This window comes from Kryptolebias marmoratus, linkage group LG12 (assembly GCF_001649575.2).
Source record: "Kryptolebias marmoratus isolate JLee-2015 linkage group LG12, ASM164957v2, whole genome shotgun sequence".
NCBI classification, from domain to species: Eukaryota; Metazoa; Chordata; class Actinopteri; order Cyprinodontiformes; family Rivulidae; genus Kryptolebias; species Kryptolebias marmoratus.
Window position 1 is genome coordinate 15891109 of NC_051441.1, and position 20026 is coordinate 15911134.

A 20026-nucleotide genomic window follows, 5' to 3' on the forward strand; every position below is an offset into this window, starting at 1 on the left:
AGTTTATATAAAATAATTTATACACATTGCTCAAAGACAGGTTATTTTTACTGTATTTTTCAGTGGCAAATACACAAATAGTTCTATCAGAAACTGACCAAAAGATAAAAATCAGAGCAAAACTGTAAACAAAAAGTGAACCTTATTTGCTCAATATCTTACATTTAGAACTAGTCCCACTCGCATACAGGAAGTGTTACAGCTAACAGCGTAGCTAAATAGCACAGCTGTTTGTTTCTACTGATCCAGCGCAGCAGTCGCTCTCCAAAGCAGGCCTCTGTACAGTCAGCCGGCAGTAGTCGACGTGTCTGAATTCAGCTGCAAAGAGGCCAAAAAGCAAGAAGAAAACAACGACTGCTAACCATTCACTTGTAGCTCCTGCAGATTCATACCACAAGTTGAAAAAACACACTGGAAAAGAAAAGTCAAGGAACAACACGTGCACGCAGTTCACAGACACTTTATAACCGAATGTGGTGCGTTTCTATTTGGTTATAATGTATTTTATCAATGTGTTGTTCTCTTGTACTTACTGTCTGTTGACTCTTGAACCAGAGGTGTCCTGTCTAGGATTTTACAATATACACAAAAAAACTACTTCTTGAACGAACATAAGAATTTTAAATGCAATGTTATGGCTTTTTGATGAAGATGAAGCGATAATATTGTAGTAATCTAATATATCTACGCAACTACCTTGCTTCTTCAGAAGTGGGGTTGTATTTCTTCCCCAAAAAAAGTGTGTAATCCAAAACAAACAACAACGTAAAGACTTAAAAATAGCGTTTGAGTGAACCTCTGTAAAGGTTTTGGAGATTGGAGTTATTTTAAAGCGGCAGCAGCTCAGTTTGGTCTTGACTCTGATCGTCATTAGCACAACAATCTAATCAGAATTACACTTTATTTCTCCAAATTGAGACCCTTCAAAGAGCTATCTACAACAGGTAAGTTATTAATTGTTCTGAACTTTTCCCTAAAAACCCTGCTTCAAAAGATCTGTATTAGCACTTAGTTGTAAAAGCTCAAATTATGAGCCTAACACTAGATGAAACCATCAAATTACTTAAAATTGATAACATGTTGAACATTTTATTTGAAATGTAGACTATTTCAGCCTAAAACTAAGTATTAAAAATTGTTTTTGTATAACTGAATTAATAACCCAGCATGAAAGGATACTAGAGCCCAGGAAGGCGCTACAGAGGACGCAGAGGATGAAGCGTATAGGTCCCACCCAGGGCCGGTCTACAGACGGCTGCGCCTTGTAAGTTAAGTACATCTGGACCCAGAAGTAGGCCAGGCCCGGGACGAAAGCCACAACCGCTCCGAAGCAGTGAATTTCCAAAGAGACAGATGCCTAAATGGAAGCAAATGACACAAGAAAAACAAGCATTAGTCAGCATAAAGTGGGGGAGGGGAAATCATCTCTTTTTTAATTAAAGGCCTTTTGTGATGAGCCTTTAATTGTTAGAGCTGGAGTTACTGCCACTTTGGTCAAGCCTTGTGAACGACTCAATTTGTGCAACATTGTGAGATCTTGTGATACATGGTAGAGGTCAGAGAGAGTGTTGAGGATGACTCTCAGCTGCCACCACTCAATATCTGTAAAACTGAGTGAGTTACACTGAGTTAAATACATTGTGAAGCTGTGGTGGCCATCTTAGATTGGGGTGACTCAAAAAAAACCTAGGTGATGAAAACCTTTGTTTGTTTTTTTTAAAGATGCAGCTGAACATGCGGTGAGCTGTTACCTGGATGTTGGAGGTCAAAGACAGTCCAACAGCAGAGATGGATCCCATCCAGAGACCGGCCACATTGGCCCTCCCCTCGTAACCGAAGTCTTTAGCTTGCTGAAATCGGATCACCACGACGCATGTGACTGCAGGAGACAACCGGACAGAGAGCAAGAAAAGGGCAGGAGTGATGCTTAACATTCATTTCTAACAAAAAAGTAAGTCAATAGCAGTTATCATTTTAAAAACAAAATCAACATTTTTAAGATTTCAAAGCCCTAGACTATTGGCTTTGTAAGGATTATGATTTCCAAATATAAATAATTTCTGAATTTCTGTTGATGAATAAACATGAGATCGTTACTTAAAACGGAGAGGATGTTACAGGTCTGGGCGAAGAGACAGCTCTGAGGTGGGTGACCTGCACACTCACTACAAACAAAGTGAAAACCTGGAGTCAGACGTCAGATTTCTTAATTTTTTATCTGAATTTTTTATTTACCTAGTTGAGGGGGAAAAAGAGCAGGTTTAAAAGTTTATTTGTGCATTTTGCATCTCCATTCCGTAAAAGCTGGGACGTTGTGTGTTGTGTAAATGAAAGCAGAATGCAATGATTTGCAAATCTCCTAAACCCATATTTTATTCACATTGGAACGCAGTAAAGATATAAAATGTTTAAACTAAAATAAATATAAAGCTCTATCATCCAACAAAGCCGTATGTGAACACTATCCAGAAACATCTCCGTCTTCTCTGAGCCAAAACTCATTTAAAAACTGCTCTGTGGTCAGACGAATCAAGATTTGAAGTTCTTTATGGAAACCATAGACGCCATGTCCTCCATGATAAAGAGGAAATTGGCACAAAGTTCAAAATACATCTTTTTTAAGGAAGGTATTGCATACTTCAGCAAGGCAATGCTAACCTGCATATTGAATCTATTACAACAGCGTGGTTTAGGAGTTGAAGAGTCAACAATTGAGAACATTTGACGCATCATAAAAAACTAGGAGGAGACGCAGGACTGTTGAACAGCATCCTCCATCAGAATGGGACAACATTCCCTCTAAAACCTCCAGCAGCTGCTGTCCTCGGCTCCTGGATGCTTCACAGAGGGAAACAAGACCCCACAACAACTTTATTGAGATGTGTTGCTGTCGTAAAGTTTAAAATTACCCTTTAAAATTTTTTTTACAATTTATTAGTTTAAACGTGTTATGTTTACTATGTTCCATTGTGACTAAAATATGGGAGATTTTCAAATGTTTGCGTCTTGTTTTTATTTACATTTTACACAACGTCCCAACCTTTTCAGAAACCGGGGCTGCGTTCAACTCGCTTCAGTCAAATGCAGCCCCAGCTGTACAGTTGTATCATCATTTTGAACAGCGAGGATTTTCACCAACCTGATGTAGGGCATCCCTTTTGTCAGGTTGACTGATCCATTTATCACAGACACAGCAAATCTGAAGGGTGGAAAACAGCACCATTGAGACCTGACGCCGCAGTTTCTTACGACTGTATCGATGCCAGCTCGTGAACTAGATTGATGGCAGGTTCAGAAACCACTGTGCTGGGGTGTGATTTTACAATGGTTTAACACAGACAGGAAATCATTTACAGTGGCATGACATTTTAGGTAAAAAAAAAAACACAAGCACAAACAATAAGGGATGGTTCAGATCTTATAAAGGAGGATTCTGTTTTGCTATGAGCAATAATTGTCTTACCTGTTTGATTGAACTCAGTTTGGAGCATTGAGTTTATTAAAAGGATTGAATGTCTTGATTGCTGCCTTCTTAAAACAACTTCAATCTTTTAAAATAAAAATCTGTGGTTTGTGTGATAACTGTTTCATAAACTTTTACATTCAGTCTCAGGTTACACGGTTATTCTGCCAAAAATATGATATTCCTGCAGGAGGTGCCCCAAGCTGCAGCAGTGGCTGTGGCAGTGCTGGATTTTTGACTTTACCTTGCAAGTAACCATAAAACTATCTGTAAATAAACAAGTAATGGGGAACTGGCGGAGATGTGAAGGCTTCAAAATTAGTGTTATCACGAAACGGCTATGAAATGTTTGAGATCGGAGTTGTTTTAACTGACTAACCTTTAGCTTGTCAATTCAGTCAGAAAACTCTATTTCTCTAAATGGGGATTGTTCAAAAAGCCACAGAACCATACTTGAAAAGACACAAACTACCGCGTTCAGCTATCACACTCGGAACGTGAAATTTGAAATTTGTTCACATTTTTTAAACATATTTGATTCTGAACACTTGATAGGTTGTAATGTGTGTGTGTTGTGGATGACTCTCAGCTACTATCACATCAAAGTTTAGGTCAACATCTGAAAATTGATGGTGTTATAGTCATTTTTGAGTTGGCTAAGGAGCCATCTTGAATTTGATTGATTCCAAATCTTAAGCAGTTGTAGATGGACATCAAAAGATCATTTTAGGAGAGTTTCAATCTGGTAGTGTTTGAAAAAAAGAAAAAAGAATCACTAATAAACTTTGATAAAGAGCCATAAGCCTAGTAATGACACTAATCACTTGTTCTTCTCTGTAATGAGCTAATCCAGTACAAGCTGCTCTGTTGCTTATGTTTCTGTTTTCTGTCAATTTACATCACTTTTTTTTTATTTTAACACAAAACTGTTTTGTAAGAAGACAAACAACTCACACTGTCCATATGCCCCCTATTCCAAAGACAGCCAAGAAGACGGGGAGTATTGCAAACTTCCACATCCTGACGGTTCGTAGGAAGAGAAACTCACAGAACCAACAGCCTGAGCCTTACAAACTGGAGGACATGAGAAAAGTGACCATTTAAAGCAACAGAAAGTCCAACATGAGACCTCGAGCTCACAAATACAGAGTAAAGACTTGTGTACTCACCGTCCTGAGGAATGGCAGGTGGCAAATGGAGCTCTCTGTTAAAACACTGCAGGAACTTATTAAATATCTCCTCGCTTTTATCTTGGCACCAGTACAAGATATACGCCACATCTCTTTGTCCTGGTTGTGCAGAGTCACAGTACTGAAACTCTCAGTAAGATCACCGTGGTTGTTTTGACCACGGCTGATTACTGGAGGCTGAAGATAAAGATAATATTAACAACGGGGGAGGAAAAAAGGACACGATATTTTAAAAAGTTTTAAACAATGCTCTCAACACTACATGGTCAGGCGATGATGGACTGAAGTTTAAACTATTGGTTGTTGAAATTTCCACTCTGTCCATTTTTTTTTACTGTTTCTTCGTGTTTTCTGTGTGTGAAAAACAGTCCAAGGTGTCCTGTTTAACCCCACCCTATCTTTAGATGACTGGATGATGAATCATCAGCATTACGTTAATTAATCACTGACCCAACGTTTTGATTAGCTTTTTGTTTAATGTGACAAACTCTCGTCATGAACAGTCATGAGAAAAAGAAGGTCAACCAGCTTACAGTTCCTGAGTTTTACGTCTCAGGACAAAACAAAAGTTTACCAGGTTTTAAAACTGATTTTAATCTAACCTCAAGTGGACAAATACACTCAACAAATTCCACTGTGTTATAATTTATTAAACAAAAAATGAAGCCCAAATGGAAAAGCTGGTTGTTAAAAACTAAGTACACCCCATGATCCAACAGCTTGTGTAATGTTTAGCAGCAAAAACTCGAAGTAGTGGGGTTTTTTTTTTGTATGACTGTATAAATCCAGGTTCTCATGGAGTAATTTTGACCCATTTATTTACAACGCTGCTTCAGTTTATTGATGTTTGCTGACATTTTTTATACACAGCTCTTGTAAGATCCCCCCACGGCATTTCAGTCATGTTGAGGTTCGGACTCTTGCCGCACCTTAATTTGCTTTTTCAGACATTCTGCTGCAGATTAGCTGCTGTGTTTCAGATCATTGTCCTCCTTCATCGTGACCCAGTTTGGTCCAACCTTCAGCTGTGAGACAGACGGCCTCACATTTGACTCTAGGGGACTTTTAGTAAACAGGAGTTCGTGGTCGACTCAGTGCGGGGTGTCCAGGTCCAGTGGCTGTAAGACAAACACAAATCAACACCCCTCCACCACCGTGCTTTATAGCTCGTATGAGATGTTTGGTCTCATATGTTTGGGTTTCTCCAACATGGCACAGTGAATCGTGGCTAAACCTTTCTACTCTTGTTCATTCAGCCATGTTGTCATGTTCTTTCAAGAAAGAGGGGACTTGTTCTGTCTTTTTTCTAATTTTACTGTCAGAAACTTTAACCTTTAACCTACTGACTAAGGCCTGTGGAGTCTGAGATGAAGCTCTTGAGAGGTCATTGCTGATGTCTTTCCTTCTTGGCGTTGTGTTAACATATACCTGTATGCTCCAGAGTACTACTGACAAAACCCCTGGTTTTTTAGAGGTGGTCACACTGATAATGATCAATTAATCATGTGTGTTTGAACAGCAGCACCTGGCTGCTACTTTACTCTTTAAATACCTTGGAAGCAACAAGGGTGGACTTAGTTTTTCACACACATCTTCTCAATGTTAAATGGTAAACAGACTACTTCTGTAACGCCTTTCTAGCCAACTAGGCCACTCAAATTGCTTTACAACACAATCTGTGTCCATGTTTACCCATCCACACACATTCATACAACACTCTACTACGTCTCTACAAAGATAGTCTGAAGAAATCATTCTGTAATCAGTGCTTTAAACTCCATTCATACAGCAATGGGACACAAAAGGTGGACTTTTCTTTGTACAAAGTGAGCAAAAAATAAATAAATCAGTTAAATATTACAGATTTACAGTATTCATTTGTCTTTTTCTCTAATGAAACGCTACACAAAGTATCTTTTTTATGAAATCAAAGGCAGCAGGCATAAATAAAAACACCTAAATTAGGTCAACAACTGTCTTTATTGAGGTATAAATCAGTAGTCATCATGCACAAACACCATGATGGACCGCTTTCCTGCCAACGGTGTGTGAAGGTAGGCACATGTGTGTTACAGCTCGAGTTCAATCTTCACATCCAACTTGGCCTTGTACGGTTCCAGCAGGGGGCGCACTTCTTCAGACAGGAACCTGGCGACCTGAAGGAGAGGAGCGGCAGAGACGGTGAAGGAACACAAGAACACATTGTGAATGTTTGGGTGTTTTATGAGTTACATATTTGACCAAAAGTAGCCAAAGAGAAGCAGCTAGATACAAACTGATAATGTACCTGCTGTGGAGCTCGGCCAATAAACGTCTTGGGGTCCAGCAGAGCATCTAGTTGCCCCAGGATGGGTTTGAAGTAGGGGTCTTGTTGCACTCTGGCCAGCAGGTCGTTGTCGCCGCCCTCCTGTTTAACGACAGCCGCTGCCTCCTGGGACAGAACACGGATCTTCTCGTGGCAGTCCTGAATTAAAATAAAAATGCAGGAAAAACAAAAATCTTCCAAACATTCAACTCATTAACACCTCCCAACAAAATACCATAAGGAACCCAGCTGTAAGCCTTCAGATCCATGAAACTCATGTGGTTCAGACAGTTATACTCCCATGATCCTCCTAGTAACTCTGCCTTCTTGCATCATAAACGACAACTGCTTCATGTCCAAATTTGTACCGTTCAACAGAGTTTACTCGCCCCTACCTGTCTGTTCCCTCCAGCCTTCACCATCGCCATAATGATGTTCTCTGTGGCCATGAAGGGCAGCTCGTGGCGGATGTGTCTCTCAATGACTTTTGGGTAGACCACCAGACCCTCTGTGATGTTCTGCAGAGTGCTGAGGATGATGTCTGCTGTCAGGAAGGACTCCGGGAGGGAAATCCTCCTGTATACAAGGTAACAGAGAAAAAGTAATGGAGTACTCATCTGCACAATCAGTACCAACAATTAGAAACTTCTGCCTCACTAATTTCAATCGAGTCTTAATACTAGAAGGCTGCATGAAGTGAAAGTCTAGACCTGTTGGCGCTGTCGTCCAGCGTCCTCTCCAGCCACTGGACTGAAGCCGTCTGCAGCGGGTCGGCCATCAGCGCCACCAGATGTCGGGCCAAGCTGCAGCAGCGCTCTGCGCGCATGGGGTTCCTCTTGTAGGGCATGGCACTGGAGCCTGGCAGGGGAGGACAGCTTCATGGGGGCGCACGGTTTGGACTCTCATAGCCAGAGGTGGAAATTAGCACCCGCCAATTTGATCAACACACACGCAACTGTGGCGAGTTATGTCCCATGTTTTAGAGGGGGAATCGATTATTTCAGACGGCTGAAATATTTGGTTCCCCCCCTGGTAACTTTTGCAATTTGCAGTTGCACCACAACTGCTTCCACTCACCTCGATCATCATCATCATATGAAAAAACTTTTTGTCACAACATAAAATAGTGGCTGGTAAAATATTTGAGTGGCTGGTAAAAAATTTTAATTTCCACCCCTGCTCATAGCAAATCATGCATTTTGGGAATTTTCCAACACCAGACAGCTGTCTGAGGTCGGTGTAATGCAAACATACCGATCTGCTCTTTCTCAAAAGGCTCCTCTATTTCCTTCAGGTTGGCCAGCAGACGGATGTCTGTACAGATCTAAAGCAGACGGCATAAAGACGAGCATCAACATGGGAGTTCTTGTACAAATGTGCACCAAGCTTGAATAAAACACCACAAGATGGAGACATTTCTCTACAAATCTCTATCCTCTGCAGCTTACCTTGTGAACAGTGGCTCCCAAACTGGCCAGGTTGGACAAGCAGTCGACGTCCACCTTACGGCTGTATGTCTGACCCGTCACCAGGTAAGCTCTGGGTAAGGTCGGAGGAATAATTACACAACCATTTTCTACAATCAGCGAAGGACCTAAAGCCAATGTACACAACCTTTTCAGACCAGTTGCTCACGTCAGTTCAGAACTCCTTCCACTTTTCGAACTGGTTTTGTTTTTCCAGTTGTTTTAGTCAATATACCCATTCAAACATGCACTTCAACTGTTTTCCTGTTGTTGCTGCTCTGGTTTTGGGACAGGTTTTAGTTGTTCAGTTGCATATGCTGAATACTAGTTGGATTTCTGTTGGTGTGTAATATATGTTGTATGTTTTATTGCTTTCTTGGCTGGGTCTCTTTTGAAAACAAACAAAAAAGATTTTTAATCTCAAAAAGATTTTTGCTTGGATAAATAAAGGATATTTATAAAAACATCATTCTAACATCCATCTAAAGTATTTTGACTAAAGGAGCTCAGTGCAGGCAGAAAATGTACAGTTGCTGTCAAAACCCTTCATGGGCCCAAATGTCCTTCATTTTTGGTTTTTACCTGATTTGACCCATTCTTTTTTACAGGGTGGAATAATTATACAACATACAACTTGAATGACTTTTTAAAAACAAAAACCGTGTGCCCAAGTGTGAATTTAATGTGGCTTTTCTCTCATGCGTGCAGGGGTCACTGAAGGTTCGAAAATGTTCTAACTTGATATGGCCTGGTAATTTCTCATGAGTGATCATGATTAACTGCAGCCAGTAGTTTCTCTCTGCCAGAATAAAAAGGATTTGTTTGACAGCACTTATTGGACTGACCCATATTCATCTGTCTCAGATGGAAGGAACTTGGTTAAGATGTTCAGAAACAAGCCAAAATGAACTGCCATTCCACAAATCTTCATGTTTTTGTTTTAATTTTGCCTACATAATGAAGTTGAGTGTGTTTGTAGATACATGATATTATGCAAGTTCATTAGGGATGAATAGTATCCTGTATTAAATTACTCTATTGTTCAAAAAGTAGGAATAGAGCTCTCCTGAATATTAGGTTTGATGCATGACTTACTTTTTAAAACCAGCCATCTCAGTCACCATCCTGTCCAGCTTCTCCACCTGGTGTCAGAAAACAAGAAACAGCACTTTTAAACCCTTTAGGACAACCTTTCCACGTATTTACCATCATGTGCTGATTGACTAAGAAGCGTTTCTTCTTTTCTACCTTGTCGTGGTCCCCCTGAAAGAGCTGCAGGAAGCTGGCCTGGGTGCCGGTGGTCCCCTTGACCCCTCGGAAGCGCAGGTCGTCGCGGGCGCGCTGCAGGTTCCGCATGTCCATCGCCAAGTCCTGCAGCCACAGGCTCGCTCGCTTCCCAACCGTGGTCAGCTGGGCCGGCCTGGGCAGAGAGCAGGACGCTACTGAAATGTTGGCCCACAGGGAAAAGGTTTAAACGCAGAGAGGTGACGCTCCTAACAGACTTACTGATAGTGTGTGAAGCCAAGCGTAGGAAGGTCTGCGTGTTTCTCTGAAAAGTTTGCCAGCCTGTCTATGACTCGAGCCAGCTGTGGAAAAAAGGATATTACCTCAGACTTCCTGCGTAATACTCTGCTACCACTCTGACATGGAAATTTATTAGTTGGGCTTAATTTTATATAAATATATATTATGAAAACTACAAATTAAAAAGGCCTAGCGATCTTTGAGGAATCGCATATCTAGACTAAGATCATCTTTTAAAAAAGATGATCATAACGCTCTGCACAATCTCATGCTGGGAGTATGTGTCGTGAATGACTCTCAGCTACAGCCACACCAAGTTTTACGTCAATATCTGTAAAACTGACCGAATTATATCCATTTTTGTGTTTTCTAAAGCCAGTTGGCAGTGTTGGCTTTCATGAAGTGGGTTGCCTCCAAACGTTAATTAGTTGTAGATGGACATCCGGGGATAACTTTCATTAATTCATCCAGCAGCTTGTGAGGTATTCTGCTAACAGACCCACACACAAGCAAAAAACACTAATTACCAGCCTTTCGCGCATCGGTGCGGGCAAGAATTAAATGAGTGCAACCATTACTTCTACGTTGCTGACTTGTTGTGAAGCAGCTGAGGCTCAGTTGGAGTGTGCAGATGGATGGGTGTGCATGTTTCCCCCCCGGCTAACAGCTGAGCCTCACCTTAGGCAGAAGGATGTCAAAGCCATCACGCAGCATGATGAGATCCTGAGGAAGAAACACGAAAAAGACAGGCGCGTTGTTTTAAAAAAGAAAAACACTCGTGAAAACGTGGCTTACATAAGTGAGGACACATCTGCATTTACAGTGTTGTCGCCAACGTAACACGAGGTGGCTCCGAGGTGGATGATGGGAGCGGCGGCGGGGCAGCAGTGGGCGAAGGTGTGGACGTGGGCCATGACGTCGTGCCTCAGCTTGCGCTCTTCTTCGGCCGCCATGGCGAAGTCGACGTCCTCGGCGTGGCTCTCCATCTCCTGGATCTGAGCGTCGGTGATGGGCAGGCCCAAAGCCTGAGAGGAAAAAAAAAAAAAAAAAAAAAATCAGGACACAGAACGAGAAATTCAATCAAATTAACACAGAAAACTTATATTTTAGACCGAAAACTTTAAAAGGGCAAACATTTATCAGAACGAGACACAATTTTAGAGATTTCCAAAATTATTTTTGATATTTGCCATCTTGCAGGGTTAGTCTAGATCTCTTCAAGTGAAGTCAACTGTCTGTTAGCAAAATATCTCATGAACGACAAGACAGATTGGAACAAGATTTCCAGGAAACAATCATTTGATGTACCTCTACAACTGATTAACATTTAGAGATAATCCAAATCAAAATGGCCACCACAGCCAACTGATGTGTTGAACACAAACATGGCTTGAATTCAGTCAGTTTTACAGACATTGAGCTAAAATTTGGTGCGACTGTAGCTGAGAGGCTTTCGCGACACACGCTCAGACAGGAATTGGCAAAACTTTACATAAAGATCTGAGGCGATCTGTTAGCACTCAGAGTATGTGCTGGGGATGAGTCACAACTACTACCACACCAACATTAAGCCTGTTATTTGTAAAACTGGTTGAGTTGCAGTCATTTTTGTGTTTGCTGAGGTCATTTATCCGTGGCAGCCATGTTGAACTGGATCGACCCCAGAAGTTGATCAGTTGTAGAGGCACATCCTGTGATTATTTTCCGAGAAGTTTATTAAATTATGTCCATTTAGCAAGCAGCCACACACAGACAGTTGGAAGGTTAGGGTGGTGACGCTGCTAAGGTAGCTGGTGGAGAAACATCTGCTGACAAGCAGGAACTCTGGTCTTCATAGTTTCATCAGCTGCCTTCATTGGAGGTCACGGAGAAGGGGAACTGTTGGCAGACCCTTTCTCCCACGTGTCACCTCACATATTCCACACATGCACCTCTCTTTAAACACTATGTGTGTTACTGTGTTAAAATAGAGAACATTTCAATAACAAGAGACTGCCCCGACTTTAATCCATATAGGTTGTAGCTCAATCTATCTTCCCCTAAATGTAGGTTTTGGACATTTGGCCTGAAAACTACAGCAGTGTCTCCTGTTTCGTCCCTGTGCGTTTGGAGCCCACCTGTCTAAAGTCTGATCGGAGCTAATCTAACATTGCTCGCTCACGCAGTTTGACCCGGGTTTCTCCGTTGGTTCCCTCTCCTTATTTCTGTGCTTATCAGGCATTTGCTGTCTCTGAAGAAGAGGAGACATTCCAGCCTGATCGAGCTGCTGAGCTCACTTTCACAAGGACGGCACGCGCAGTATTACCAAATGTTTATTTCCAGATAAGCCGAACGATGATGATGATGATGAAGCAGTGGGGAGCAGAGAGTCATTTCGCTTATCTGCGTCTAGTTTGACAAGAAGAGTGAAGGCGTGGAAACCTAAAAGGCCCAGCATTTCATGAAGGAATGCATGTTGCCCACCATCTTACATTACCAGTTTTAAATCATCTAGTGTTGAGAAACGATGCCATTGTAGCCGTTTTGGTTAAACCTTAAAATATTGCAAAATGTCATGTATGAATTGTGAACACCACACCAAGTTTTAGGTCAATATCTGTAACGCTGATTGAGCTATAGACATTATTGTGTTTTCCTAAGGTCAGTTGGCTCCAAAATGTAGTCGTTTTCATTTCTCAGCGTGAAACGCAGCGGGTGATATGCATTCCCTTAAGGAAAGCAACAGGCCTTTAATTCTATCTGCTTGTATCATAACACTGAAAACTTCTATTTATTTAAACACTTTGCCAGTCCAAGGAGGGCTCTTAGATGATTACACATTAAAGAGTATTTTGAATCCTGAAGAATGGTTATTTGGATTTGTCTGCAACTTATTATCTGATTCCAATGAGGAAACTCGTATGTTGAGACGTGAGGGGCACAAAAATGGGTTGAGCATCTCCTTTAATTTAATAGTTTTTATCTTTTATTTAAATGCAACTCCTCTTGGCCTGTATGGGTATACTGTAAGTGTCTTCTCATAACTATACACTCGAAACTATATTTAGAAGAGCAGGAAACTTGATAGGACTCTGCAAAGGTCGTAGAAAGCTCTCAGAAGATGTGCCCAGTGGAGTTAAAATGTGTGGTCTTTAAAAGCACAAACTGTAGTTGCAAATGCGTCTAACCTTCTCGGCTTTGGCCAGGTAGATCCACAGCTTCCTCCAGGTTGTGAATTTCTTCCTGTCACTGAAATTGTAGGCCATTTCCTTGCTTGCATATCTGGACACCAGAGGTGAACGGTACTTCATGAACTCGTCGGCTCCCTCCATGTTGTGTCCGCTAATAATACAAACAAACAAACAAACAAAACAAAAAAGAAGGTTTGTGTAAATAACACACACAAGCGCGTTAGCAGCCTTCTTTCTCTTGTGGAGTCACACGAGAAAAGTTATTATATTTTTACGACAGTTGACGTCAGCGTACGGCGCGACGTCTTGTTGCGACACCGTGTCGCTTTACGGCTTTGTTGTTGCTGCCGCGGGGAGCCAAGCGCCTTCTCTATCGGCTGCTGGTCCAATTAGTTTGTTATTTGAAGTTACCTTCAGCTGTAATGGCTCGGTAAATGTTGGTGAACGGAAGCGAGCAGAAGACGTGGAGACAGCAGGTCAAACAGCACCAGAGGAAGAAGGAGAGAAGTCGGAGGTTTTTGCAGCTCAGGAACTAAAACAAACAGGAAAGGTTTAGTCTGATTGTCAAACAGCCTTAAAGTGTACACAAACATCTGATTCCATATAACACACACACATGTTTTGTCCTTTGGACCTTTTGATAGAGAACCGTCTTTTACTGAAAACTGCTGGTTTAGCTGTTTAATAATAACACAATTAAAGACACTATAAAAGCATTGACACTGAATATAAGTGCCCATTTCCAAGCTTTTTTTTTTGGTAAATGTTTACCGTGGATGTTTGTCAGTAACTTCAGTGTATTTTTTTTACTTCCAATAATATATGTGAATATATTTCTGATTTTAGTGGTAAAATTTGTATTTTGCTCAGAAAAACATGTCTGAAATTACACGACATTCCTCTTTTGTCACCGAGGTCCAGTTTTCATCTGAGTGTTTTGTTGAAGCCGAATAATTGTTGCAAAGTTTCAGACTATTCAAATAGTTTATTTGTGGTTTTAACAGGGTGCATGTTGAATAAAACGTCATTACTTAGAAATCAAGTTTTTCAACATTTTGTAGCTACTGCCCTCTTTTGGTTTGGTATCCTCACTGCAAACTTCCCCTCACTTTCCTTTTTTATATTCACCACCATGAGGGTGACTGGAACAAGGGGAAATCATCTCCTTGGGTTTATTTATGAGCACTTTGTCTTGAGAAAAGCAAGAATATTGACTTGACAGACTACAAGCTTTTTGCCTTCTGTCAGACAACACTAAAAGCTCTGAAGGTTTAAGTGTGTTTGATTCCTGGATGGCCTGAGGCAACATATCAACACTGATTCACTTGGTCCATTAACTCAATTCAGTTCAGTTTATTTATGTACCACCAACTCACACCATAAGTCATCTCAGGGCACTGTACAAAAACACTCAAATATATTATAAAAAGCTAATTATTTAAGAAAGTCAGCAGATTGCGCTGAATCTTCACTTCGTCGCGGTCTCTCATCCTGAGCAGCATGGAGGTGACACTGGAAAGGAAAATCTCCCTTTTAACAGGATGAACCTCCAGCAGGACCAGGCTCAGGATTGGCAGCCGTTTGAGAGGACAGGAAAGAGGCACAAACAAACACAGAAGGATTGGCCCAAATGTAGTTTCTATGGGGAAAAAAAGACAAAGGAAAAAAACACATGTTGATGATAGAAATGATTACAACTACAAACATGGCGCATAGAGCGAGTAAAGACGGCAGCAGAGAGAGGACATGTGGACAGTTTGTCCTCCAGCAGTCTAAGCTTAAAGCAGCATAACTAAGGGTTAACTCGGGAAACCCAAGCCAAACTTAACTATAGGATTTATTAAAAAGGCGAAGTTTTTTAAGCCTTGTTTTAAAAGTAGACAGGGTGTCAGCTTCAAGAGAGGAGCCTGAGAACTGAAAGGTCTGTCTCCTGTTCTACTTAAAGGAACTTTAGGAACCACAAGTAAACCTGCAGTTCAAGAGTGAAGTGCTCTGTTAGGAAAATATGGAACAATAAGATCATTAATGTAAGATGGAGCTTGGTTGTTAAGAGCTTTATGTTAGGAGTAAGATTTTAAATTCTATTTTATTCTTCCATTACAAACAGGATGTTTGATGACAATATAAAAATATCTGAAAACAAGGAACTGTTGAACAAAAAGAAAAATTCACCACGACTTGGAAGCTTGTGGTTAATATTCAACTTAGTTGCTTTAAAAAAGTGTTTTTTAGTGCTGGATTTATAAGAAGAATCTTAAAATCGTTCAAATATATATATATATATATATTGTTGTAGAGTGTTACAATACTGGGCATGGCTTTGTGTTTAACTTTACTACATTGCTTACATGTGAATTAGCCTGCTCATAATGTACATAGTGCTTTGTTCTGTGAACTGTTTTCTTCATTCGTTTGGCTTAGAAATGTAATAAAAGTTAATTTCAGATGTTTTACTAGTTTTACAGCTACAGTGAAACCTATTAGTAGGTTTATTTTTTTCCCAAAACTTTATTTATAATAAAGAAACAATGCAAGAACAGCTAGAACTGAGGGTAAACATACGAAATAAATCCATTTAGTGGATGTTTACGGTCCCGCCGGTATTCTGTTCCTTGAAAAGTCGCGGAGCGTGACGTCATATCCGGCCCCGCGAATTCCATGTTTCTGCTCATGTCGGACGCTTGTTGACGCCTTAAAGGGGCTGCGGTCCTTAAAGCTAACACGCGAAAGTGTGTCGAAGACTTTGTTTTTTAAAAAAGAAAGAAAAACCTTTTAAAAAGCGCGCACAGCAGGTGTCATTACTCCACTTCCAGGGCGTGTTTTTTTGTACAAACGTCAGATAAAGGACGTACCCTTCAGAAGAAAAAACAATGTTTACGCGACGCTCGCCGCGCTTTGAGCTGAAACTTCCCCGTTAGCCACTATTTATAGTTGCTGCAACGATTACGTAAGCTCGTGTGTTGTGTTCATATTTTATAAGTGCTGTATTAACCCGCTAATTTGCGTCACGGTGTTTGTCTGTCCTGTATGTGCCGGGGTTATGTAAGTTATTGTGTCTGTGTGTGAAGCAGCACCTGGGGACTACATCCAGCTGTAAACTGAACGGAGTGCATCCTCTCTCTCTCTCTCTTTCTGTCCCTCCCTCTTTCTGTCTATCCATCTTTCCTCCTGACTGCAGTCTGCATACAGGGGCCAAGCTGCTGCTGCTGCAGCAGCTGGGTGATACGACCGAGTGGGAGGAACATCTTCCCCTTGCTGTTACTGAGAGAGAGAAAAAAAAACATAACAATAATAATGACGAGACCTCCTCTCGAAGCTGCTGCGGCAGGGGTGGATCTGGCAAGTTTCCTGCATTGCACAATCTTCCCTGCATGCTTGGAGAGATAAAAAAAGAAGGAACCATAAGGAAGAAAGAGCTGGAGGACGAAGGGGAAAGAAGGAGAGAAGAGGACAGGAAAGAGCTCTGAAGAGGGTGTGAATTAGAACAGATCAGAGAAAAGACTGAGTGGGAGAGGAAGTGAGGGGCAGGAAGCTGAAGATGAGGCGATTAACTTTGCAGTATAATGAGGGTTAAAGTGGGAGAAGGAGCCGAAGAGCAGCTTCCCGCACACCAGTCGGTTTTCTGAAGGAGCGAGAAAAGGCATCCACCGTGGAGGCGAGAAGGAGAAGGAGGAGGGGGGCTGAGGAGGAGGAAGCCAGAGGTTCTACACACAAGATGGCTGCTGTGTCCTCTGCCTCTGACTCCGGTAAGTGTGTTTTTATCCTTGGCTCAGGCTCTGCATCATCCCCATTCCTTTAATCACCTCACCCCAGGGTGAGCTCTCTGCACCCCGTTCTCTTCTGCTCTGCGCTAAAGGGGAGAAACTGTTGCACTGGTCGAGCTCAGCGTCGCGCATCAGAAGTCTGATCGGCTGTCAGAAGCCGAGAGGAATCAATGAACTTTCCTCTTCTCCTCATAGTCTTCTCATCCTCATGTGGCATCCAGTCTGCCAAACATTCAGTCCTGCTGACGCTTAATGAAAACGTCTCCTCCTCCTGTGACTTACTCTGGGCATTTCTCATTCTGTCTACATGCAGTTCTCTCAAGAAGTCGTTCAGTCCTGTTCCCCCTGACCCTATTTAAGGTTGAGAACAGCTGAAGGAAAAGAGAAGGCATGCACGGAGAGGGAAGAAGGGTAACGAGGAGAATGGAAGAGAGAGCAGCACCTGATAGCAAAGGAGTTCATGTAAAAAGCAGAAATTTGAGGATTAAGGGCAGAACAAGAGAGGGGCTGGGGAGGATTGTAGTGAGGAAGAACGCATGTTTTCTTAAAGCACTACAGTGATACTGGATAAGTCAGAATAAGTAGTGAAAGTCATGGATCCTTTGAGGACCTTTACTGCAGTGGTTTTTAGCACCACTTTCATAAAGGGAATCCAGACTGTCTTCATCCTGTGGGATTCTTGAACTCCGGTGTAAAATGTTCTTGACTTTCCAGAAAAGAAAAGTCCCAAAGCTTCTTTTAGAAGATGGGTTCTCACCCCGTAGAGAAGCTTTCAGTTGATCTTTCTTTGTTACAACAGGGGAACATCGAGGCCGCCACCCCCCTGAGCGTCGACTGCTCATCCTCGGCGGCCCGCAGTCGGGCAAGACCTCCTCCGCCAACACCATCCTGGGGGACGAGTTCTTCGACGCTGGGACGGAGACCACGCACAGCAACGTGGGCCAGACGGAGATCTACGGCCGGCGGGTGACGGTGGTGGACACTCCGTCGTGGGCCATCCCCGCTGACCCCGAGGACGACGAAGAGGCCGATACAGACAACAATGCGGGCGCCGAGTCAGGGAGCCCAGCGCGGCCCCCGCCAAGCCTGGACAGCGAGGGGCCGTGCATGGGGGCCATCCTCTGCCCTCCGGGGCCCCACGCCATCCTGCTGGTGGTGTCCGTCACCCAGCCCTTCACCGACACGGAGAGGAGGGCCGCAGAGGAGCAGCTGGCAGCTCTGGGCGGGGGGACGTGGAGGTACAGCATGGTCCTCTTCACTAGCGTGGACAAGCTTGCCAAAGGTGTTTTCATAGAGGAGCACATAGCCAACACTGGAGACTCCCTGCAGTGGCTGGTGGAGAGATGTGGGAGCAGGTACGCCGTTTGATTTCTTCTGCGTTATCTTTGTCGTACAAACAATAATCTCCACAGGTGCAGTCAAAAGCAATCACTGAACCTTTTTATTCGGAGCATGATGTCGCAGCAGTTTAACAGACAGCTTAAAGAGAAACGAAACCACTTTCATAGATAAAAGACTGCTTTCAGGTCCTTTTGAAGCACCGTTTTATGAAGAATCTCACACGTCTAGAAGGCGCTTCGTGACGTCCGACCCTTCCATTTGTGATGTCTTTTGAGCCCCAGTTGATCTTTTCTGACGATCACAACTGTGCGAACCCAAGATAAAAAGTGATCTCAGCGAGCCTTCGTGGCCCTCTCCATTTGCCCTGCAGGTTCAGGTGACGTTAACTTCTGTCGACTCAGCAGCCAACACGCTCATATTTAGGTTGGGTATTTGGTCGGCAAGCTATCAAATTTTGACAAAGAACAAAAAAAAAAAAAAAACCCAGGCTCATTCTCTCTATAGTGCAGGTTTTGTGAAATGGATGCTGCCTGTATAAGCAGAAACCACACAATACTGAAGTAATATCCATGATTTGAATAGATTTGTAGTTTTAAAACTGTCGTCTCATCAAAGCTGGGACATTTAAAAAAAACAAGGCTTAAATGTGCCGGTGCTTCCAGCCTCGCTGAGAGGGAGGAAACGATGTTCAGCTGCATGAGAGGGTGAGGGTGAGGGCTGAGCCTCGACCACGCTCACTCTTGTCCTTCCTCCTCCAGCAGGCTGCACCGCGATGAGAACAAGTGCTTCTTGCTGTACGTCCTAAAGGTGAACGAAGGACAACTGAGTGCAGCGTGATATTTAATGGCACCCGAAGAGCGTAGATCATCTGTAGCCATTCAGGAGCGAGAACTATGCGATATAACTCACTTGAAGCTCTACGAGCACGGTGTGGTGTGACGGGGTCGTAGCTTAGGCACGAGGCCAGCTTGACTGGTTCTGCTTCAGATTATAAAAGGCTAAATCCGGCTGATTTATTACACTGTAGTGGGGTCGAGATCCAGTGTGAAAGCTCATTTTTTCACCTCCTTTCTAGCTCGAAATGTGTTCCGCATAAACTTTTTTTCTGATGGTTTTCTCGAGATTGCGAGTTATTTGTGTCGTTGTCACGAAATAACAGTTCCGTTTTCTCGAGATCACGAGACTGCTGGAGCGTGTTGAACCGGATTCCATCCACCAGCAGGAGAGGACTCCTCAAATGAAGAGGGCTAACATGAAAGTTGTCTCGACAAGACGAACGCATTGTGAAACCTGCTGCGTCGATCTGTGTCAGGTTCTCCGCGAGCTGACATTTTCAGCTCGAGTCCCTTCTTGGCAAAGGTTTTAAAGAACCCTGAGAAACTGATCGTGAGCGTTCAAGAAGAGATAATCGTCTCGTGATCTCGAAAAAACGTTATTTGTTATTTTGTGATAAAGACATAAATAATCTGTGATTTTGAGAAAACCATCAGAAAAAAAGTTTACGTGGAACACGTCCGCTCTCGGCTTCCATCAGTTCCACATCTGAAATTCAGAAAAAGGTTTGTAGGAACTAGTCATACAGGTGCTGGTCATAAAATTAGAATATCATGAAAAAGTAGATTGATTTCAGTAATTCCATTTAAAAAGTGAAACTTGTATATTATATTCATACATTACATACAAACTCATATATTTCAAATGTTTATTTCGTTTAATTTTGATTATTACAAATGACAACAAATGAAAATCTCAAATTCATCATATCAGAAAATTAGAATATTACTGAAGACCAATAAAAACAAA

At 42.3% G+C, this 20026-nt stretch overlaps 3 protein-coding genes across 4 annotated transcripts in view; 1 reads left to right on the forward strand and 2 right to left on the reverse strand.

Moving 5' to 3' along the window:
- Positions 1–214: 214 nt before the first annotated feature.
- tmem150b (transmembrane protein 150B) lies at positions 215–4482 on the reverse strand. The gene is made up of 6 exons (XM_037978701.1): positions 4418–4482; positions 3140–3199; positions 2098–2165; positions 1752–1879; positions 1180–1357; positions 215–459 (listed from the first exon to the last, which is right to left on the reverse strand). The coding sequence occupies exons 1-6, from the start codon at positions 4480–4482 to the stop codon at positions 215–217; spliced, it is 744 nt and encodes a 247-aa protein (XP_037834629.1).
- Positions 4483–6614: 2132 nt separating this feature from the next.
- Positions 6615–13415, reverse strand: adsl (adenylosuccinate lyase). The gene is made up of 12 exons (XM_017416525.3): positions 13116–13415; positions 10770–10973; positions 10627–10671; positions 9931–10010; positions 9673–9844; positions 9520–9566; positions 8407–8497; positions 8213–8282; positions 7669–7816; positions 7354–7534; positions 6941–7117; positions 6615–6809 (listed from the first exon to the last, which is right to left on the reverse strand). Exons 1-12 carry the CDS (start codon positions 13257–13259, stop codon positions 6723–6725), a joined length of 1446 nt encoding a protein of 481 aa, XP_017272014.1. The 5' UTR covers positions 13260–13415; the 3' UTR covers positions 6615–6722.
- Positions 13416–15814: 2399 nt separating this feature from the next.
- si:dkey-110g7.8 (GTPase IMAP family member 8) overlaps positions 15815–20026 on the forward strand; it is an 11892-nt gene continuing 7680 nt past the window's right edge. Inside the window, exons 1-3 of one of the 2 annotated variants that reach the window (XM_037978558.1) lie at positions 15815–16065; positions 16297–16864; positions 17682–18237. In XM_037978558.1, coding sequence (XP_037834486.1) covers positions 16834–16864; positions 17682–18237 — 587 coding nt within the window. In that variant the 5' untranslated portion in view covers positions 15815–16065; positions 16297–16833. The remainder of the gene's footprint in view (positions 16066–16296; positions 16865–17681; positions 18238–20026) is intronic. The other variant, XM_017416799.3, reaches the window with a different exon arrangement.